Raw genomic sequence first — 18,535 nt, 5'->3', positions numbered from 1 at the left:
CATGGTGTTATATTGTGAAGGATCTGAGCTCTCTATTCACTGACTGGAGCTGTTGCATTGACATTAGATCCATCCAGTTAGTAGGATGACTGGAGATGTAACTTAGCTCATCTGTCTTTCCTTTGCATAGGAAATTAAGGGATCCAAAAAGCAGAGTCATGGTCCAAAAGGAAACGTTGATGTCAGGACAACCATAGCCAAATTTTATCTCAAGGGGAAACATGAGACTGGGTAGGGATGGCTATCAGTGCCTGGGAACTGGTGGGGGTTGGGGGTGGGTAGAAGAAAGGTGTCCTGGGTGAACTACTTGTTTATTTTTTTCATGGACACAATAAATGGCCTGATCTTCCCTTGTTAAGGGCTGGGATTTGTTTGAACCCTCAGGACAGGCTAGAGAGAATTGTGACCTTTTTCCATGTTAATACATAGATAGGCTATGTTACCAAATTTTATTTTTTCAGATAGTTTATTTATTATTTTTATTTTTTGAGATGGAGTCTTGCTCTGTCACCCAGACTGGAGTGCAGTGGCACAATCTCAGCTCACTATGACCTCCACCTCCTGGGTTCAAGTGATTCTCCTTCCTCAGCTTCCCGAGTAGCTGGGACTACAGGTGCGTGCCACCATGCCCAGCTAATTTTTGCTTTTTTAGTGGAGACAGGGTTTCACCATGTTGGCCGGGCTGGTCTCCAACTCCTGACATCAGGTTATCCACCTGCCTTAGCCCTCCAAATTGCTGCCATTATAGGCCTGAGTCACAGCATCCAGCCTTATTTTTATTTTTTTTGAGACAGTCTGACTTTGTTGCCCAGGCTGGAGTGCAGTGGTGCGATCTCGGCTCACTGTAGCCTCCACCTCCTGGGTTCAAGTGATTCTCATGCCTCAGCCTCCCAAGTAGCTGGAATTACAGATGTGTACCACCATGCCTAGCTGATTTTTGTATTTTTAGTAAAGGTGGGGTTTTGCCATGTTGGCCAGCCTGGTCTGGAACTCCTGACCTCGTGTGATCCTCCTGCCTCAGCCTCCCAAAGTGCTGGGATTACAGGTGTGAGCTACCACGCCTGGCCTGTTACCAAATTTTCATGATCTGCAGTTCAGATCCTGGCTACTAAACTTAGCTTTGGGAGGTAAAAGGCAGAGAAGAATCATACCTGTTTTCTAAGAAGGACCTTAGAAGTCCTTCCTAGAAAGGACTTTCTTAAGAGAAAACAATGTATAAAAATTGTTTTTTCTTTCTAAAGAGAAAACAATGTATAAAAATTTCTCTTAAGTCCTTTCTTAAGAGAAAACAATGTATAAAAATAAAGTAGCTTATACTTGCATAACTGGGCAGTACGAGTTCACTATTTTTATCAGTATAATCCTTTCTTTGCAACAGCTATTCAAAGAGCTTTTCCAGTGGTTGAACAGTAGTCATGGGTTTAAATTATGTTTGCTTATAACCATAAGAATCTTTATAGAGAACAAAATGTTTGTACTCTGGACTATCCTAGAGAATTCTATGAACGTAGACTCTAATCATGACAGTACTGTAGTCCTGTATATGCAAAAAGAATAAAAGCCCTCCTTTGACTACTCCCTTGCCTGCTCCTTCTCCCCCATCTTAGTTTCTATCCATGGGGTAACCACTGTTGCCAGAGTTTTCTTCACAATTGCGTGTAGTGTACCTTTTTGAAATCTGGAAGTTTAAACTTCAGGCAGTTTTCTTAGGAGTTTAAACTTGAGGCAAGAGGACAATGAAAAGAAGGTCTTCACCATTTCCCACTATATATATATATACACACACACACACATATACATATATACACATATACACACACACACACATATATATATAGTATAAATATATAGGAGTAAAATTTGTATTAGAATTCCAGCTCAGGCACAGTTACTCATGCCTGTAATCCTAAAACTTCGGGAGGCTGAGGTGGGAGGATTGCTTAAGGCCAGTAGTTGGAGACCAACCTGGGCAACATAGCCAGACACTGTCTCTGTAGAAAAAAAAAGTAGCCAAGTGTGGTGGTACACTCCTATAGTCCCAGGTACTCAGGAGGTGAACGTGGAAGGATCACCTGAGGCCAGGAATTTGAGATTGCAGTGAGCCATGATTACACCACTGCACTCTAGCCTAGGCAACTGCCAGACCCTGTCTGGGAGAAAAAAAAAATTCCACAGACTACTATAGTTTTAAGAACTTGTGAAATCTTTTTACTATCAGAAATCTCTTTTGTTACATATGTATTACTGGCCAAGACATCTGGAAGTTCAGAGATAGAACACTGATAATCTGCTTTCCAGATTTGGTTTACAAATGGGTTTTATTTGGTCTGCCATAGTCTCGCCACTGTACTCCAGCCTGGGCAACAGAGTGAGACCCTGTCTCAAAACAAGCCAAAACTGCTTAAAGATTTTTTTGTTTCTTTACTACAATAAACTTACCAAAAGTTTTTCACATGTAATGAAAGAAAATTAATCTCACTTGAAACTCTCATTTTCTTAAAATATTGTCGATATAGATGAGTAACGAAAGAGGCTTTGAAAATGTAGAACTGGGAGTCATAGGAAAAAAGAAGAAAATCCCAAGGAGAGTCATCCACTTTGTTAGTGGCGAAACGATGGAAGAATACAGCACAGATGAAGATGAAGTTGATGGCCTGGAGAAGAAAGATGTTTTGCCTTCTGTTGATCCGGTAGGTTTGATATTGATGATTCTTTCCTCAGTGGGCTTTGTTTGATTTATTTTTTTTCCCTAAACATTGAGTGGAAGGGACCTTTTGAGGTTTAAATCAACTATATTCTTATAAAATTATGTATGGTGATTTTGATAGAAAATAATATTTTTACATGATATGGATGGAAATATTTCCAGCATTTCAGTAGCCTGAAACAGCTTGTTTTTCAGTGTCAGAGTACTTTGTTAATATGGGTAGGTTTAAGATTGATCAGCTGGGCGTAATGGCTGACACCTGTAATCCCAGCACTTTGGGAGGTCGAGGCTGATGGATCACCTGAGGTCAGGAGTTTGAGAACAGCCTGGCCACCATGGCAAAATGCCATCTCTACTAAAAATACAAAAAAGTAGCTGGACGTATTGGCGGACATCTGTAATCCCAGCTACTTGGGAGGCAGAGGCAGGAGAATTACTTGAATCTGGGAGGTGGAGGTTGCAGTGAACCAATATCGCATCATTGCACGCCAGCCTGGGGGACAGAGCGAGACTCTGTCTCAAAAAAATATTTATCTTACTAAATTGAGTGCTTGAATCCCAGTTCCTTTGATTTAAGGACTGTACTACCATGATAATTTCCACCCAAAACTTAGGGAGTTGTCAGCTTTTTAAAATATTGCCTTAACAGGAGAATGGCATGAACCTGGGAGGCGGAGCTTGCAGTGAACCGAGGTCACGCCACTGCACTCCAGCCTGGGCAACAAAAACAAAACAAAACAAAACAAAATTTTGCCTCAAGTTTTGATTGGAAGATAGGAATATACCTTTCTGAACTTTGTGTGCCTTATCAACTGACTTGGAGAATTTCTAAATTATGCCAGATGTGACTATAAAATTATGAGACTAGCTATATATTTATAAAGAAATTTTTATTTGTTTATAAAGAAATACCCTTCGAGTAATTATTTTGAGAGTCCAGGTAATCACATATTTACTGACTTTCTAACAGGTACTATTTTAGGCGCCGGTGATATAGCAGTGAGTGATATAAATTTCTGCTCTCATATACTAGTGAGAAGACAGGCAATAAATAAATACGTACTATAATTACCAGGCTAAGAAAAGTGCTATAAAGAAAATTAAGCATAGTAACAGCATAGAGAATTATTTATATTTGACTTTAAAAATGTTATTCATTTTCATCAGATTTGGCTTTAAATATTTGGCTGTTAGAAAATCATGCCTGGCGCAGTGGCTCATGCCTATAATCCTAGCGCTTTGGGAGGCCGAGTCGGGCAGATCACCTGAGGTCGGGAGTTCAAGACCAGCCTGACCAACATGGAGAAACCCCATCTCTATTAAAAATACAAAAAAATTAGCCAGGCCTGGTGGCACATGCCTGTAATCCCAGCTACTCGGGAGGCTGAGGCAGAAGAATCACTTGAACCCGGGAGGCGGAGGTTGCAGTGAGCCAAGATCGCGCCATTGCACTCCAGCCTGGGCAACAAGAGCGAAACTCGGTCTCAAAAATAAAAAATAAATACAAAATAAAAAATGATCAGCAGGCCAGGAGCAGTGGCTCATGCCTGTAATCGCAGCACTTTGGGAGGCCAAGGTGGGTGGGTCACCTGAGGTCAGCAGTTCAAGACCAGCCTGACCAACATGGTGAAACCCTGTTTCTACTAAAAATGTAAAAAATTAGGCAGGCGTGATGGCAGCCACCTGTAATCCCAGCTACTCCGGAGGCTGAGGCAGGAGAATCGCTTCAACCCGGGAAGCAGAGGTTGCAGTGAGCCGAGATTGTACCATTGTACTCCAGCCTGGTCAACAAGAGTGAAACTCCATCTCAAAAAAAAAAAAAAAAGAAGCAGATTTTCTACACAAAAAAATTCAAAGGATTGTACAGTATACTCTGAAGGTAATTCCAAATGCAGGTAGAATATTAAAGAGGTATTTCATGCAATGGAAGAATTGTTGGAATAAATGTCTTCTTTTTAATTACTTTGAAGGGTTAATTCATGTTTATATATATTTGTGTGTATTTGCTTATGTTTTTAAAAGTCATTGTCTCAAAAGGTGGCCTATATTTACATAGAAGCAGAATAAACACAGTTATAAAAAGAATGTATCTATTACTTTACTAAAGACCTTTTTTAAACCTTTATTGAGATACAGTTTACATACTATGTAATTCAACCATTTATATTTTACAATGTAGTGATTTTAATTATTCACAGATTAATTATGTGTGGATAAATATAGCACAACCGTTGCCATAGTCAATTTTAGTAAATTTACACCACCTCAAAAGGAAACTTGAGGTTCCTAATCAGAATAAGTGAAAGATAAGTAAATAAAAAGAAACCACATACCTTTTAGCTATCACCCCTTATCCCTCCATCCCACCTGCCACCACTAATCTACTTTCTGTCCATAGATTTTCCTACTTTATATGAATGGACTCATCTGTGGTCTCTTACTTATAATGTTTTTAAGGTTCATTTATATTATAGTATGTGTCAGTACTTCATTCCTTTTTATGGTCAAGTAATCCATTATATGGATATATTATACATTTTATTTATCCATTTGTAGCTATTGGACATTTAGGTTGTTTTCACCTTTTTTTTGAGACAAGTCTGACTCTGTTGCCCAGGCTGGAGTGCAGTGGCATGATCTTGGCTCACTGCAGCCTCCGCCTCCCAGGTTCAAGTGATTCTCCTACCTCAGCCTCCCTATGAGTAGCTGGGATTACAGGCACCTGCCACCATGCCTGGCTAATTTTTTGTACTTTTAGTAGAGACAGGGTTTCACCATGTTGGTCAGGCTGGTCTCGAACTCCTGACCTCAAGTGATCCACCCACTTTGGCCTCCCAAAGTGCTGGGATTATAGGTGTGAGCCACTGTGCCTGGCTTGTTTCTGCCTTTTATGAGTTATTATGAGTAATGCTGCTATGAACAGTCTTGTACTGGGTTTTGTGTGGATGTATATTTTCATTTTTTAGGGGTACATAACTAGGACTAGAATTGCTGGGTCATGTGATAACTTTTTTTTTTTTTTTTTTTTGAGACAGGGTCTCTGTCACTCAGGCTGGAGTGCAGTGGCACAGTCGTGGCTCATCGAAGCCTCTGCCTCCTGGGTTTAAGCAGTTCTCGTACCTCAGCCTTCCAAGTAGGAGGGATTGCAGGCATACACCTCCATGCCTGGCTAATTTTTGTATTTTTTTAGTAGAGATGCAGTTTCAGCATGTGGTTAAGCTGGTCTGGAACTCCTGCCTCAGCCTGCCAAAGTGCTGGGATTACAGGCATGAGCCGCTACACCCAGCTCTGACTATGTTTAAATATTTGCGGAACTGCCAGACTGTTTTCCAAAGTGGCTACACTATTTTAAATTCCTACCAGCAGTGTGTAAGGATAATGGTTTCTCCACATATTCAACATCACTTGTTATTATGTGTCTTTTTATTTTTTTGTTCTCTTGTGCCTTGGGCTATGTATCTTCTTGATTTTAGTAATCCTAGTGAATGTGTTATTTCATTGTGGTTTTGATTTACATTTCCTTGATGGTCATTGATGTTGAGCATCCTTTCATATTGGTCGTTTGTATATCTTCCTTTGCTTATTTTGATTAGGTTATTTATTTATTTGTTTGTTTTATTTTTATTTTTTGAGATGGAGTCTGACTTTGTCACCCAGGCTGGAGTGCAGTGGCGCGATCTCGGCTCACTGAAACCTCTGCCACCCCGGTTCAGGCAATTCTCCTGCCTCAGCCTCCCGAGTAGCTGGGACTATAGGAACGCCCCACCACACCCAGCTAAATTTTGTATTTTTAGTAGAGACATGTTTTCACTATGTTGGCCAGGCCGGTCTTTCTTGACCTCAAGTGATCTGTCCACCTTAGCTTCTCAAAGTGCTGGGATTACAGGCGTGAGTCACTGCGCCTGGCCAATTATTTTTTATTTTTTATTTTTTTATTTTTATTTTTTGAGATAGAGTCTCGCTCTGTGACCCAGGCTGGAGTGCAGTGGTGAGATTTTGGCTCACTGCAACCTCCGCCTTCTGGGTTCAGGCAATTCTCCTGCTTCAGGCTACCGTGTAGCTGGGACAACAGGCACATGCTACAACATCTGGCTACTTTTTTTTGTATTTTTAGTAGAGATGGGGTTTCAATATGTTGGTCAGGCTGGTCTTGAATTCCTGACCTCAAATGATCGCCCGCCTCAGCCTCCCAAAGTGCTAGGATTACAGGTGTGAGCTACCGTGCCCAGCCTTAATTATTTTTTAAATGTTCACAAGACTTCAGCTGTGAAGCCTCCTTGACTTTTCTTTGTGGGTAGTTTTTTTGATTGCCAATTCAGTCTCTTCACTTGCTATAGGGCTATTAAGATTGTTTTCTTCTTGAGTCAGTTGTGTATGAGTTTGTGTCTTTCTAGGAATTTGTCCATTTTATCTGTTATCTAATGTATTGGCATATAGTAGTATTTTGTTATGATACTTTTTATTTTTCATAAGGTTCATTTTCCTTTTCTTTTTAGATTCTAGTAATTTTGGGTATTTCCTCTTTCTTTTTGGTCAATCTAGCTAAAGGTTTGCCAATTTTGTTGATCTTTTCTGAGAACCACCTTTTGGTTTCATGATTGTTGGTTTTCTATTCTGTATTAATTTCTGCTCCTGCCTGTATTATTTCCTTCCTTCTGTTTGCTTTAGGTATAGTTTGTATTTCATTTTCTAGTGTCCTAGGGCAGAAGTCTAGGTTATTGTTCTTTCTTAATTGGGCGTTTACAAATACAAGTTTCCCTTTAAGTACTGCCTTAGTTTTATTCCATAAATTTTTGTTATTCTTGTTTACAAATGGAGTTCTGCTATATTGCCTAGGCTGGCTTCAAACTCATGGGCTCAAGCGATCCTCCTGCTTCAGCCTCACAAGTAGCAGGGTTTACAGATGTGCATCACCATGCCCTGCTTCCCATAAGTTTTTGTATGTTATATCTTCTTTTTTTGAGACAGAGTCTCACTCTGTCGCCCAGGCTGGAGTGCCCTGGCATGGTCTTGGTTCACTGCAACCTCTGCCTCCTGGGTTCAAGCAATTCTCCTGCCTCAGCTTCCTGAGTAGTTGGGATTACAGACGCATGCCACCATGCCAAGTTAATTTTTTGTATTTTTAGTAGAGACAGGGTTTCACCATATTGGCCAGGCTGGTCTCAAACTCCTGACCTTAGGTGATCTGCATGCCTTGGCCTCGCAAAGTGCTGGGATTGCAGACGTGAGCCACTGTGCCCGGCCTATACCTTCATTTTTATTTAAAGTATTTTCTTTTTTTTCCTTTTGATTTTCTTCCTTGACCCATTGGTTATTTAGAAGTATGTTGTTTACTTCCCACATATTTGTGAGTTTGTCTATTTTTTTTTCTTTTATTGGTTTCTGATTTCACTCCATTCTGATCAGAGAACATACTTTATATTATTTGGCCCTTTAAATTTACTGACCTTTGTTTTATAGCCTGCCTAGTGGGTGGTCTGTCTTAGAGAATGTTCCATATGTACTTGAGAAGAATGTATATTCTGTTGTTGAAAGTGTTGTTCTGTAGGTGTCTGTGAGGTCTAATTGATTTTATAGTATTGTTCAAGCTTCTGTTTCCTTGCTGATTGTCTGCCCAGTTGTCCTATTTATTATTGTTACTTTTCGAGACAGAGTTTCACTCTTGTTGCCTAGGCTGGAGTGCAGTGGCACAATTTCAGCTCACTGCAACCTCTGTCTCCCAGGTTCAAGTGATTCTCATGCCTCAGCCTCCCAAGTAGCTGAGATTACAGGTGTGCGCCTGGCTAAGTTTTGTATTTTCAATAGAGATGGGGTTTCACCATGTTGGCCAGGATGGTCTCAATCTCTTGACCTCATGATCCGCCCACCTTGGCCTCCCAAAGAGCTGGTATTACAGGTGTGAGCCGCTGTGCCCATGCGCTATTTATTATTAAAAATGAGATATTGCAGTCTTAACTATGATTGTTGAATTGTCTATTTCTCCCTCTCTTTCTGTCAGATTTGTTTCATGTACTTTGGCACTCTGCATAACTGCATATGTATTTATAATTTCATATCTTCCTGATAGATTGCATAACTGCATATGTATTTATAACTTTTCATTCTTCTTCCTGATACCTTGATTGAGCCCCTTTTATCATTATGGAGCCCAGAAGAGGCTGTCCTTCTTTACACTCAGTCTAGTTACAGTTTTTTGTCTTTTAAAGTCTTTTTTTTTTTTTTTATGGGCCCTGTTGCATGGTGTCTCATGCCTGCCTCCCAATCTCCAGCACTTTGGGAGGCTGAGGCAGAGGGATTTCTTGAGCCCAGGATGGTCTCAATTTGAGACCAGCCTCCTCCCAAAGTGGGATTAAAGTGTGAGCCAGTGGAGATCTTATAGTTTGTTTTGTCTCTACAAAAGATAAAAAAATTAGCCATGCGTAGTGGCACATACCTGTGGGCCCAGCTACTTGGAGAGCTGAGTTGGGAGGATCGCTGGAGCCCAGAAGGTTGAGGCTGCAGTCAACTGTGATCCATCTCAGCCACCACTGGGATTACACTGAGCCACCAGTCTAGGTGACAGAGTAAGATCTTGCCTCAGAAAAAAAAGTCTATTTTGTCTGCTACTGATATTGCCATGTGACCTCTGCCTCCTCTGCTCCTGGATTCAGGTGATTCTCCTGCCTTTCATTTTTTTTTTTTAGTGAGATGGAGTCTCACTCCACCTGTTGCCCAGGCTAGGATTGCATGAGCCACTGTGCCTGGTCAGTTTTTGTTTTGTTTTGTTTTTAATAATTTCTGGCATGATCTTTATTTTTAATTTATTATTTTCGGCTCAAACATTTTTGCAAGCTCCAGCCGTCACTCTCACCCTGATTTTTTTTTTCCTGTGTGTGGGGTTCACGCCCGGGTACTTCTTGTCTGCCCTGCTGTGTTGTTTTAGTGAAGCCTCACTCCTATTCTTTCCTCCCGCCTACAGTTTAGCCTGGGATCTTCTTACAGTAGGTGTTTTACTTTTTGTGCCACCAGTTGTGCCGAACATTACACTGTAAAATAATTCTGAGTAGCATTACATACTGAATGCGGTACAGTACAACATGATATTTTGGGAGACCCATTCATGTAACTATTATTACAGTGTAATTAGCTATTCTTAATCTCTTACTGTGACTAATCTATAAATTAAACTTTATCATAGGTATGTGTATATAGGAAAAAACATAGTATAGGGTTCAGTATTATGCGCAGTTTCAGTCATGTCTTTGCAGATAAAGGGGGACCACTGTACACCCTTAGCTTTGTCTTAGGTGTGTTGCAAATGATTCAGTTCCTTTGGGAAGAGATTAGGAGTTGTCTGTTTTGTTTCTGTCCTGGCTGGCTCCCCTACCCCAGCCCCGCCCTTCTGCCTCTCACTCACGGCAATCTCTGAGCCAAGTTTTGAAGCTGGGGTGGGGACAATGGCTCATTTCTGTCTGAATAACACCTTCACTTTAGGAGCTGAGCATTTATGGGAAGTGGGGTTAGTAGCTTTAAGTATTTTTTTGACTTGCCTCTGCTGGTGTAGAACCACTGCTTTATGAAGTGTAGGGCCCATGCTTTTTCAGTGCCTCTGCTGGTGTAGAACCACTGCTTTATGAACTAGGTAAAGGTGCTCAGGGCCCTGGTGTTCTCAGTGGTGCCATGCTCAAGGTAGACCCTCCATTCTGTGAGTGGAGGCTGGTGGAAGAAGAGAGTCCCCCTGTCAACCACACTTAACTGGAAATTGGTCTCAGTAATAGATGAGAAGTGCTGGTTAATATTCTGTTCCTCCTGAGAAGAAAACCCAACTGGAAGCTGAGGGGAGGGAGAACCCTGTATTCTTGGCCATACCAGTCTGAAGTGCAGTTTCTGCCTTCCTTTGCTGGGAGGGTGCTGAGAGGGAGTGGTCTTAGTTCAGTTACCACAGACGTTTGCTTTTCTTACCAAAGTTTCATAGATTTTCTTGAATAGATGTGTAGTCATTTATATGCCATTAAGACCATTTCCAGGGGCTTTAAATGTTTATTTATTTATAAATTTCATCAGTTTTACTGGGAAGTGGGTCCAGAGTTCCTCATGCTGTTATGATAGATATCTATATCCACTCTTAAAATCTTTAATGACCATGTATATAGTATATGCATATTGGAATTTCCCTGAATTATGAAGCCCAATCCAACAGATCCCTGGGTGATAAGAAACCTATTTATATTTTCTTTACTGAGAGGTACCATGAGACGTCAGAAACTTGATTTTTAGTTCTGGTTCTGTCCTGTAGTAGTCACCTTGCTTTGACAGAGACTTAACTTTCATTGTAAAGTTCCGTGATTACAAAGAAGAGAGATAACTTGCCTCACCTACGTGTAGCTGTTTTTAAAGATTAAATGAGATAATATCTGTGAAAACTCATTGAAAAGTGACTAGGCTGAGCACAGTGCCTCATGCCTATAATCTTTGCTTTGGAGGGCTGAGGCAAGAGGATTGCTTGAGCCCAGGAATTCAAGGCTGCAGTGAGTCATGAGCATGCTACTGTACTCCAGCCAGGGCAACAAAGTGAGACCCTGTCTCAAAACAAAAAAAAAAAGAAAGAAAAGAAAAATAACTAAGAACTATATACATATATGGTAGTATTAATTAATAAAGCAAATAGAGCAAGTAGCACAAGAAATTTTACTTGAGGTTTTTTTTTTCTTTGCTTGAGGTAATTTGAGAACTCCATTCGAGATTGAAACCTCATAACTTATTTTTAAAAATTTCTCTATAGTTCCTATTTAGTATCACTTAAAAAAAAAAAAAAAAGGTAGGGCGTGGTGCTCCATGCCTGTAATCCCAGCACTTTGGGAGGCCGAGGTGGGTGGATGAATGGCAGGAGAATGGCTTGAACCCGGGAGTTGGAGATTGCAGAGAGCCAAGATCACGCCACTACACTCCAGTCCGGCAACAGAGCGAGACTCCATCTCGGCGGGGGGGGGGGAAAAGATCTAGTCCTATATTCATATTTTAGTATCATTTTAGAGTTTATGAAATTGATTTGTTTTATGACTCCAATTTTGAAATACCAGTTTTAAAGCTTTAAAATTATATTTTCCCTTTGGGGCCAGGCATGGTGGCTCTTGCCTGTAATCCCAGCACTTTCGGAGGACAAGGTGGGTGGATCACCTGAGGTCAGGAGTTTGAGACCTGCCTAGCCAACATGGTGAAACCCCATCTCTACTAAAAAAAAAAAATACAAAAAATTAGCCAGGCATGGGGGCGGGTGCCTGTAATCCCAGCCACTTGGGAGGCTGAAGCAGGAGAATCGCTTGAAGCCAGGAGGTGGAGGTTGCAGTGAGCTGAGATCCAGCCATTGCACTCCAGCCTGGGCAACAAGAGTGAAATGCCATCTCAAAATTAATTAAGTAATTAATTAATTTTCTCTATAGTTCCTATTTAGTATTATTTTCTTTTTTAAATAACAAATCGCCGGGCGCGGTGGCTCAAGCCTGTAATCCCAGCACTTTGGGAGGCCGAGGTGGGTGGATCACGAGGTCAGGAGATCGAGACTATCCTGGCTAACATGGTGAAACCCCGTCTCTACTAAAAATACAAAAAACTAGCCGGGCGTGGTGGCGGGCGCCTGTAGTCTCAGCTACTTGGGAGGCTGAGGCGGGAGAATGGCGTGAACCCGGGAGGCGGAGCTTGCAGTGAGCCGAGATCACGCCACTGCACTCCAGCCTGGGAGACACAGCGAGACTCCGTCTCAAAAAAAAAAAAAATAAAATAAAATAAAATAAAAATAAATAAATAAATAAATAATAAATCTAGTCCTGCACCCAGATTTAGTATCATTTTAGAGTTTATAAAATTGATTTGTTTTGTGATTCCAATTTTGAAATATCAAGTTTAAAGCTTTAAAATTTTATTTTTTCTTTTGGGCCAGGCATGGTGGCTCTCGCCTGTAATCCCAGCACTTTGGGAGGCTGAGGTGGGCAGATCACTTGAGGACAGGGGTTTGAGACCAGCCTGGCCAACGTGGTAAAACCCTGAAACCCCATCTCTACTAAAAATATAAAAATTAGCTGGGCTTGGTGGCACGAGCCTATAATCCCAGCTTGGGAGGCTGAGGCAGGAGAAGGGCTTGAATCCAGGAGGTGGAGATTGCAGTGAGCAGAGACCGCCCCACTGTACTCCAGCCTTGACCACAGAGTGAGACTCTGTCTCAAAAAAAAAAAAAATCCCTTTTGGTACTTCATGCATTTAAGAGAGTGCAGTGGTGCAAAGGGCCAGGTGCGGTGGCTCACTCCTGTAACCCCAGCACTTTGGGAGGCCGAGGTGTGCAGATCACTGAGGTCAGGAGTTTGAGACCAGCCTGGCCATCATGGGGAAACCTCAACTCTACTAAAAATACAAAAATTAGCTGGGCGTGGTAGTGCGCATCTGTAATCCCAGCTACTCGGGAGGCTGAGGCAGGAGAATTGCTTGAACCTGGGAGATGGAGGTTGCCGAGATCGAGCGACTGCACTCCGGCCTGGGCAACAGATCAAGACTTTATCTCAAAAACAAAAACAAAAACAAAACAGTACAATGATTTTTTTAGGCAAATATGAGCTGTTACTATACTGTCAGTTGGTAGCTTTATGTTATTCAGCCTGAAGTGAGAGAGGACATTTTACTTGAATTCTAAGTAAAATTTTCACAGAAAAACCTAATACAGCTCATGAAGAATTTATATAATTAGGAAATATGACTATACATGTTGACTAAATTAACTGAGATAGAGTAATAATTATTTAAGTGTTTAGCAAAAAGAGATACAATTTACAATTTATTTCTCTGATTTTTTTTTTTTTTTGAGATGGAGTCTTGCTCTGTTGCCCAGGTTGGAGTGCAGTGGCACCATCTCCACTCACTGCAAACTCCGCCTCCTGGGTTCACGCCATTCTCCTGCCTCAGCCTTCTGAGTAGCTGAGACTACAGGCGCCTGCCCGCCACCACGACCAGCTAAGTTTTTTGTATTTTTAGTAGAGATGGGGTTTCACTGTGTTAGCCAGGATGGTCTCAATCTCCTGACCTTGTGATCCGCGCGCTTCGGCCTCCCAAATTGCTGGGATTACAGGCGTGAGCCACCGCACCCGGCCTATTTCTCTGATTTTTTTTAATAGCTGCCTGAATTGCAAATGACTTCATCTGGTTTATTTTTTATGTTCGCCCATGTTAATATTAGTCTGTCACCATATTTTTTTGTTGTTATTTTTTAATGCTGTAGCTTAATGTAGAATTATATTCATAAAGTAAACTTGCAGGTGGTTTTATTTCCCTTAAATAACTATAATATTTTTGGAGGGAAACTTTTTTTTTTTTTTTTTTTTTTTTTTTTTTTTTTTGAGACAGAGTCTTGCTCTGTTGCTTAGGCTGGAGTGCGGTGGTGCAATCTCGGCTCACTGCAAGCTCTGCCCTGGAGGGAAACTTTAAATATTAATAGAATACATTGTGGTTTAACCATATTGTATTAAACCATAATGTATTCAGCCACTCAGGAGAATTTTCCATTGAATCTTTTTTTTTTGGCCAGACAACATTCTCATTTCTGTTCAGAAAAGACTTTTTTTTTTGAGACGGAGTCTCGCTCTGTCGCCCAGGCTGGAGTGCAGTGGCCGGATCTCAGCTCACTGCAAGCTCCGCCTCCCGGGTTCACGCCATTCTTCTGCCTCAGCCTCCTGAGTAGCTGGGACTACAGGCGCCCGCCACCTTGCCTGGCTAGTTTTTTGTATTTTTTAGTAGAGACGGGGTTTCACCGTGTTAGCCAGGATGGTCTCGATCTACTGACCTCGTGATCCGCCGGTCTCAGCCTCCCAAAGTGCTGGGATTACAGGCTTGAGCCACCGCGCCCGGCCAGAAAAGATTTTTAAAGCTTAGAACTAACCAAAGACTCCCACCTGAATAGTTTTTTCAATTTTTCTCTGGCAAGATAAGCACATCTTAAATGCCATTTAGGGCAGTTGTGAGCTGAGTATTTGATTACTTTTTGAATCCTTTTATATAGACAGAATGGTGCTCAGGCAGAATATTCTTTAAATAAAAATGTGTTACCTGCTATGCATTTCCTTCAGCTTCCACCAGCAATAGATGGCTGTTAATTTTGTTTTTCATTAATGTAGACTTTGTTTTAAAAGGTATAAGAAGCAATTTTTTTTTTTTTTTGAGATGGATTCTCATCCTGTCACTGGGGCTGGAGTGCAGTGGTGCGATCTTGGCTCACTGCAACCTTCACATCCCAGGTTCAAACGGTTCTCCTTTATCAGCTTCCCAAGTAGCTGGGATTACAGGTGCCTGCCACCATGCCCAGCTAATTTTAGTATTTTTAGTAGAGACAGGGTTTCACCATGTTGGCCAGGCTGGTCTTGAACTCCTGACCTTGTAATCCACCCACCTTGGCCTCCCAAAGTGCTGGGATTACAGGCGTGAGGCACTGCACCCAGCCTAGAAACAAAGTATTAAAACCATTGTCTGATAATATGAAAATCGTAGGAATTCCAATTCTTTTTTTTTTTTTTTTTTTTTTTGCTTTTTGAGACAAGGTCTTGCTCTGTTGCCCAGGCTGTAGTACTATGGCATGATAATGGCTCACTGTAGCCTTAACCTCCTAGGCTCAAATGATCTTTCCACCTCAGCCTTCTAAGTAGCTGTGACTACAGGTATAGGCCACCTCACCTGTCTAATTTTTGAAATGTTTTGTAGAGATAAGGTCTCATTATGTTGCCCAGTCTGGTCTTGGACTCCTGGGCTCAAATGATCCTCCTATTTTGGCCTCCCAAAGTGCTGGGATTACAAGCATGAGTTCCTGGCCTCAAATCCATTTTTCTTGCGTCGTTTAAAGTAGTAAAAGAGCATCTTGATACCAACTTCATGTATATATTTAAATGCTATTGTTATAGTTAATGGAATGTATGGAATGTATACATAATAGAGGCTTTTGAATCATTTTTCTGTTTTTTTTTTCTTTGTTTTTTTTGAGACGAGTTTTGCTCTTGTTGCCCAGGCTGGAGTGCAATGGCGCCATCTCAGCTCACCGCAACCTCTGCCTCCCAGGTTCAAGTGATTCTCCTGTCTCAGCCTCCTGAGTAGCTGGGATTGCAGGCATGCGCCACCACACCTGGCTAATTTTGTATTTTTAGTAGAGACAGGGTTTCTCCATGTTGGTCAGGCTGGTCTCAAACTCCCGACCTCAGATGATCTGCCCACCTCGGCCTCCCAAAGTGCTGGGATTACAGACGTGAGCCACCATGCCCGGCCCATTTTTCTGTTTTTATTAAACATATTTATTGCCTCAAGTACTTACCATTTATTCTTCCTAACTGTAACATTGAGCTCTTTGACCAACATCTCTCCATTTCCCCTTAACCCCTAGCCTCTGGTAACCACTATTGTGCTCTCTGTTTCTATCAGTTCAGTTTTGGATTCCACATAAAAGTGAAAACGTGGTATTATGCCTTTCTGTGCCTGGGTTATTTTACTAGGATAATATCCTCCAGGTTCATCCATGTTGCACAAATGACACAATTCCCTATTTTTAAAGGCTGAATTGTATTTCATTTTGTATATATATCACATTTTCTTTATCCATTCATCTGATATGGACACTTAGGTTGGTTCCATAATGTGGCCATTGTGAATAATGATATAATAAACATGGGAATGCAGATATCTCTTTGATACCCTGATTCCAATTCCTTTCAATATATATTCAGAAATTGAATTGCTGGATTATATAGTAACTCTGTTTTTAGTTTTTCGAGGAACCTCCATCCTGCTTTCCAAACTCCTATACTGATTTACATTCCCACCAACAAGTGTACCTGGGTTCCCTTTTCTCTACATCCTTGCCAACATTTGTTATCTTTTATCTTTTTGATAATATCCATTTTGACAGGTATGTGGTGATATCTCATTGTGATTTTAATTTGCCTTTCCCTAATGATTAGTGATGTTGAACATTTTTTCATGTATCTGTTGACTATTCATATGCCTTCTCTTGAGAAGTATCTGTTCAGGTCCTTAGCCTAGTTTTTAATTAGGTTGTTTTTTTGCTTTTGGGTTGTTTGAGTTCTTTACATATTTTGGATATTAACCCCTTAATCAAATGTATGGCTTGCAAGTATTTTCTCCCATTCCATGGGTGGTCACTTCACTCTGTTGATTGTTTTTTTACTGTACAGAAGCTTTTTATTTTGATGTAATCCCATTAGTCTGGTTTTGGTTTTGTTGCCTGAGATTTTGGGGTCAAATACAAAAGAGTATTGCCCAGACCAATGTTATATAGTTTTCCCCTGTGTTTTCGTCTAGTAGTTTTACATGGATAATTTTTCTGATACATATTTCAGAATCTCCCTTGGTGGCAATAAATAGGTTTTTTTATTGTATAAGTAGAAAATCTTTTACATAGTGGAATATGTTAACAGATGATTGGTGTCTTAATGTTAGAGCATTTTGATAACAGGTAACCATAAAACTACTTCTAATCACCATATCGTTTCTCGTGTTTGTGGACTAGGCATCATGTGAATTTTCTGTTTGCTCCTGCAGATTTACTCTCTACTCCTCTGCATGCTGCATTGTACTTTGGCATGTATGCGCTGTATTAGTAGACTCCTTTGTCCTCTGGCTTTCTGTTGAGTTTTGCCAATGTGAGCCACCAGCAGGAAATTAGAGGGCAGGGAATAAAATGAGGTTGTGTTATTTACTCTTCACCATTCAGATTCTCGGATTCCTTCCTTGTTATATGCCATGGGTAACTGGATTTTCTACTAAGGCCACAGCTACTATTGGGAAGCCTTCTCCATTTGGGTATCCTCCTGGGGTTCCCAGTAACTGCTCTCTCTTTTTACCCTTTCAGATATTGGGTTTGTGATAGTCCATTTTGTGCTGCTATAACAGAATACCACAGACTGAGTAATTAATAAAGAACAGAACTTTATTGGCTTACAGTTGTGGAGGCAAGGAAGTCCAAGGTTGAGGGACTGGCATCTGGCAAGGGCCTTCTTGCTGCATCATTGAACATAGCAGAAGGCGAGAGGGTGAGAGAGAGTCAGAGAGAGAAGGGGACAGAGCTCATGATTTTATAACAAACCCACTTCCATAATAATGGCATTAATCCATTCATGATGCTGGAGACGTCATTGGCATAATCACTGCTCATTCAGTCCCAGCTCCCAACACTGTATATTGTTTCCAACACAGGTTTTTTAGGGGACACATTTTAACAGCAGCAGGGATATTAATGGTTTTCTCAGTGCTGCTAGCCCTGGGGTACTATTCTGTTCATTGTTGGAAACCCTGTCCACATCTTTGTAGATAATACCCTATTAGACAATTAAAAAAGTTTTTTTTAATGTGTACAGCCTAAATCTCACCACTACTAGCCAATTTGAATGTATCATTTGGTTTCCTGCCAAGACCAATACAACAGCCCGTGCTTATACATTGGAGTACTTTTTAACAACTGAAGACAAACCTGGCTTCACTTAATGTTAAGAACAGACTTTTTCTGTTTAGTTTTAATACAATTAATGGTAAGACAAAGGAATTTTGAAAAGGTCCTGTATTTACATAGTACATTTGTAAAACAGACTCAATTTTTAAAACCCTGATATTTAAGATAAATATTTAAGATTAATACTCCTGGCATATAATACTAATAGAGCATAAGAAGTGGAGGCCTATGCTAGACGTGGTGACTCACACCTGTAATCCCAGCACTTTGGGAGGCCGAGGCGGGTGGATCACGAGGTCAGGAGTTCAAGATCAGCCTTGCCAAGATGGTGAAACCCCATCTCTACTAAAAATACAAAAATT

At 40.9% G+C, this 18,535-nt stretch overlaps 1 protein-coding gene across 2 annotated transcripts in view; it reads left to right on the top strand.

Annotated features, from left to right (window-relative positions):
• LOC126959164 (signal recognition particle 54 kDa protein) overlaps positions 1-18,535 on the top strand; it is a 98,514-nt gene that overhangs the window by 64,833 nt on the left and 15,146 nt on the right. The window contains exon 2 of one of the 2 annotated variants that reach the window (XM_050798109.1): positions 2,517-2,690. The exons of the other annotated variant lie outside the window; for it this stretch is intronic. Within the exon in view, the coding sequence (XP_050654066.1) occupies positions 2,517-2,690 (174 nt within the window). The remainder of the gene's footprint in view (positions 1-2,516; positions 2,691-18,535) is intronic. 2 annotated transcript variants of the gene reach the window in all.

Source organism: Macaca thibetana, chromosome 7 (genome assembly GCF_024542745.1).
Source record: "Macaca thibetana thibetana isolate TM-01 chromosome 7, ASM2454274v1, whole genome shotgun sequence".
Classification (NCBI taxonomy): domain Eukaryota; kingdom Metazoa; phylum Chordata; class Mammalia; order Primates; family Cercopithecidae; genus Macaca; species Macaca thibetana.
This window is presented reverse-complemented; position numbering and strand designations above follow the sequence as displayed.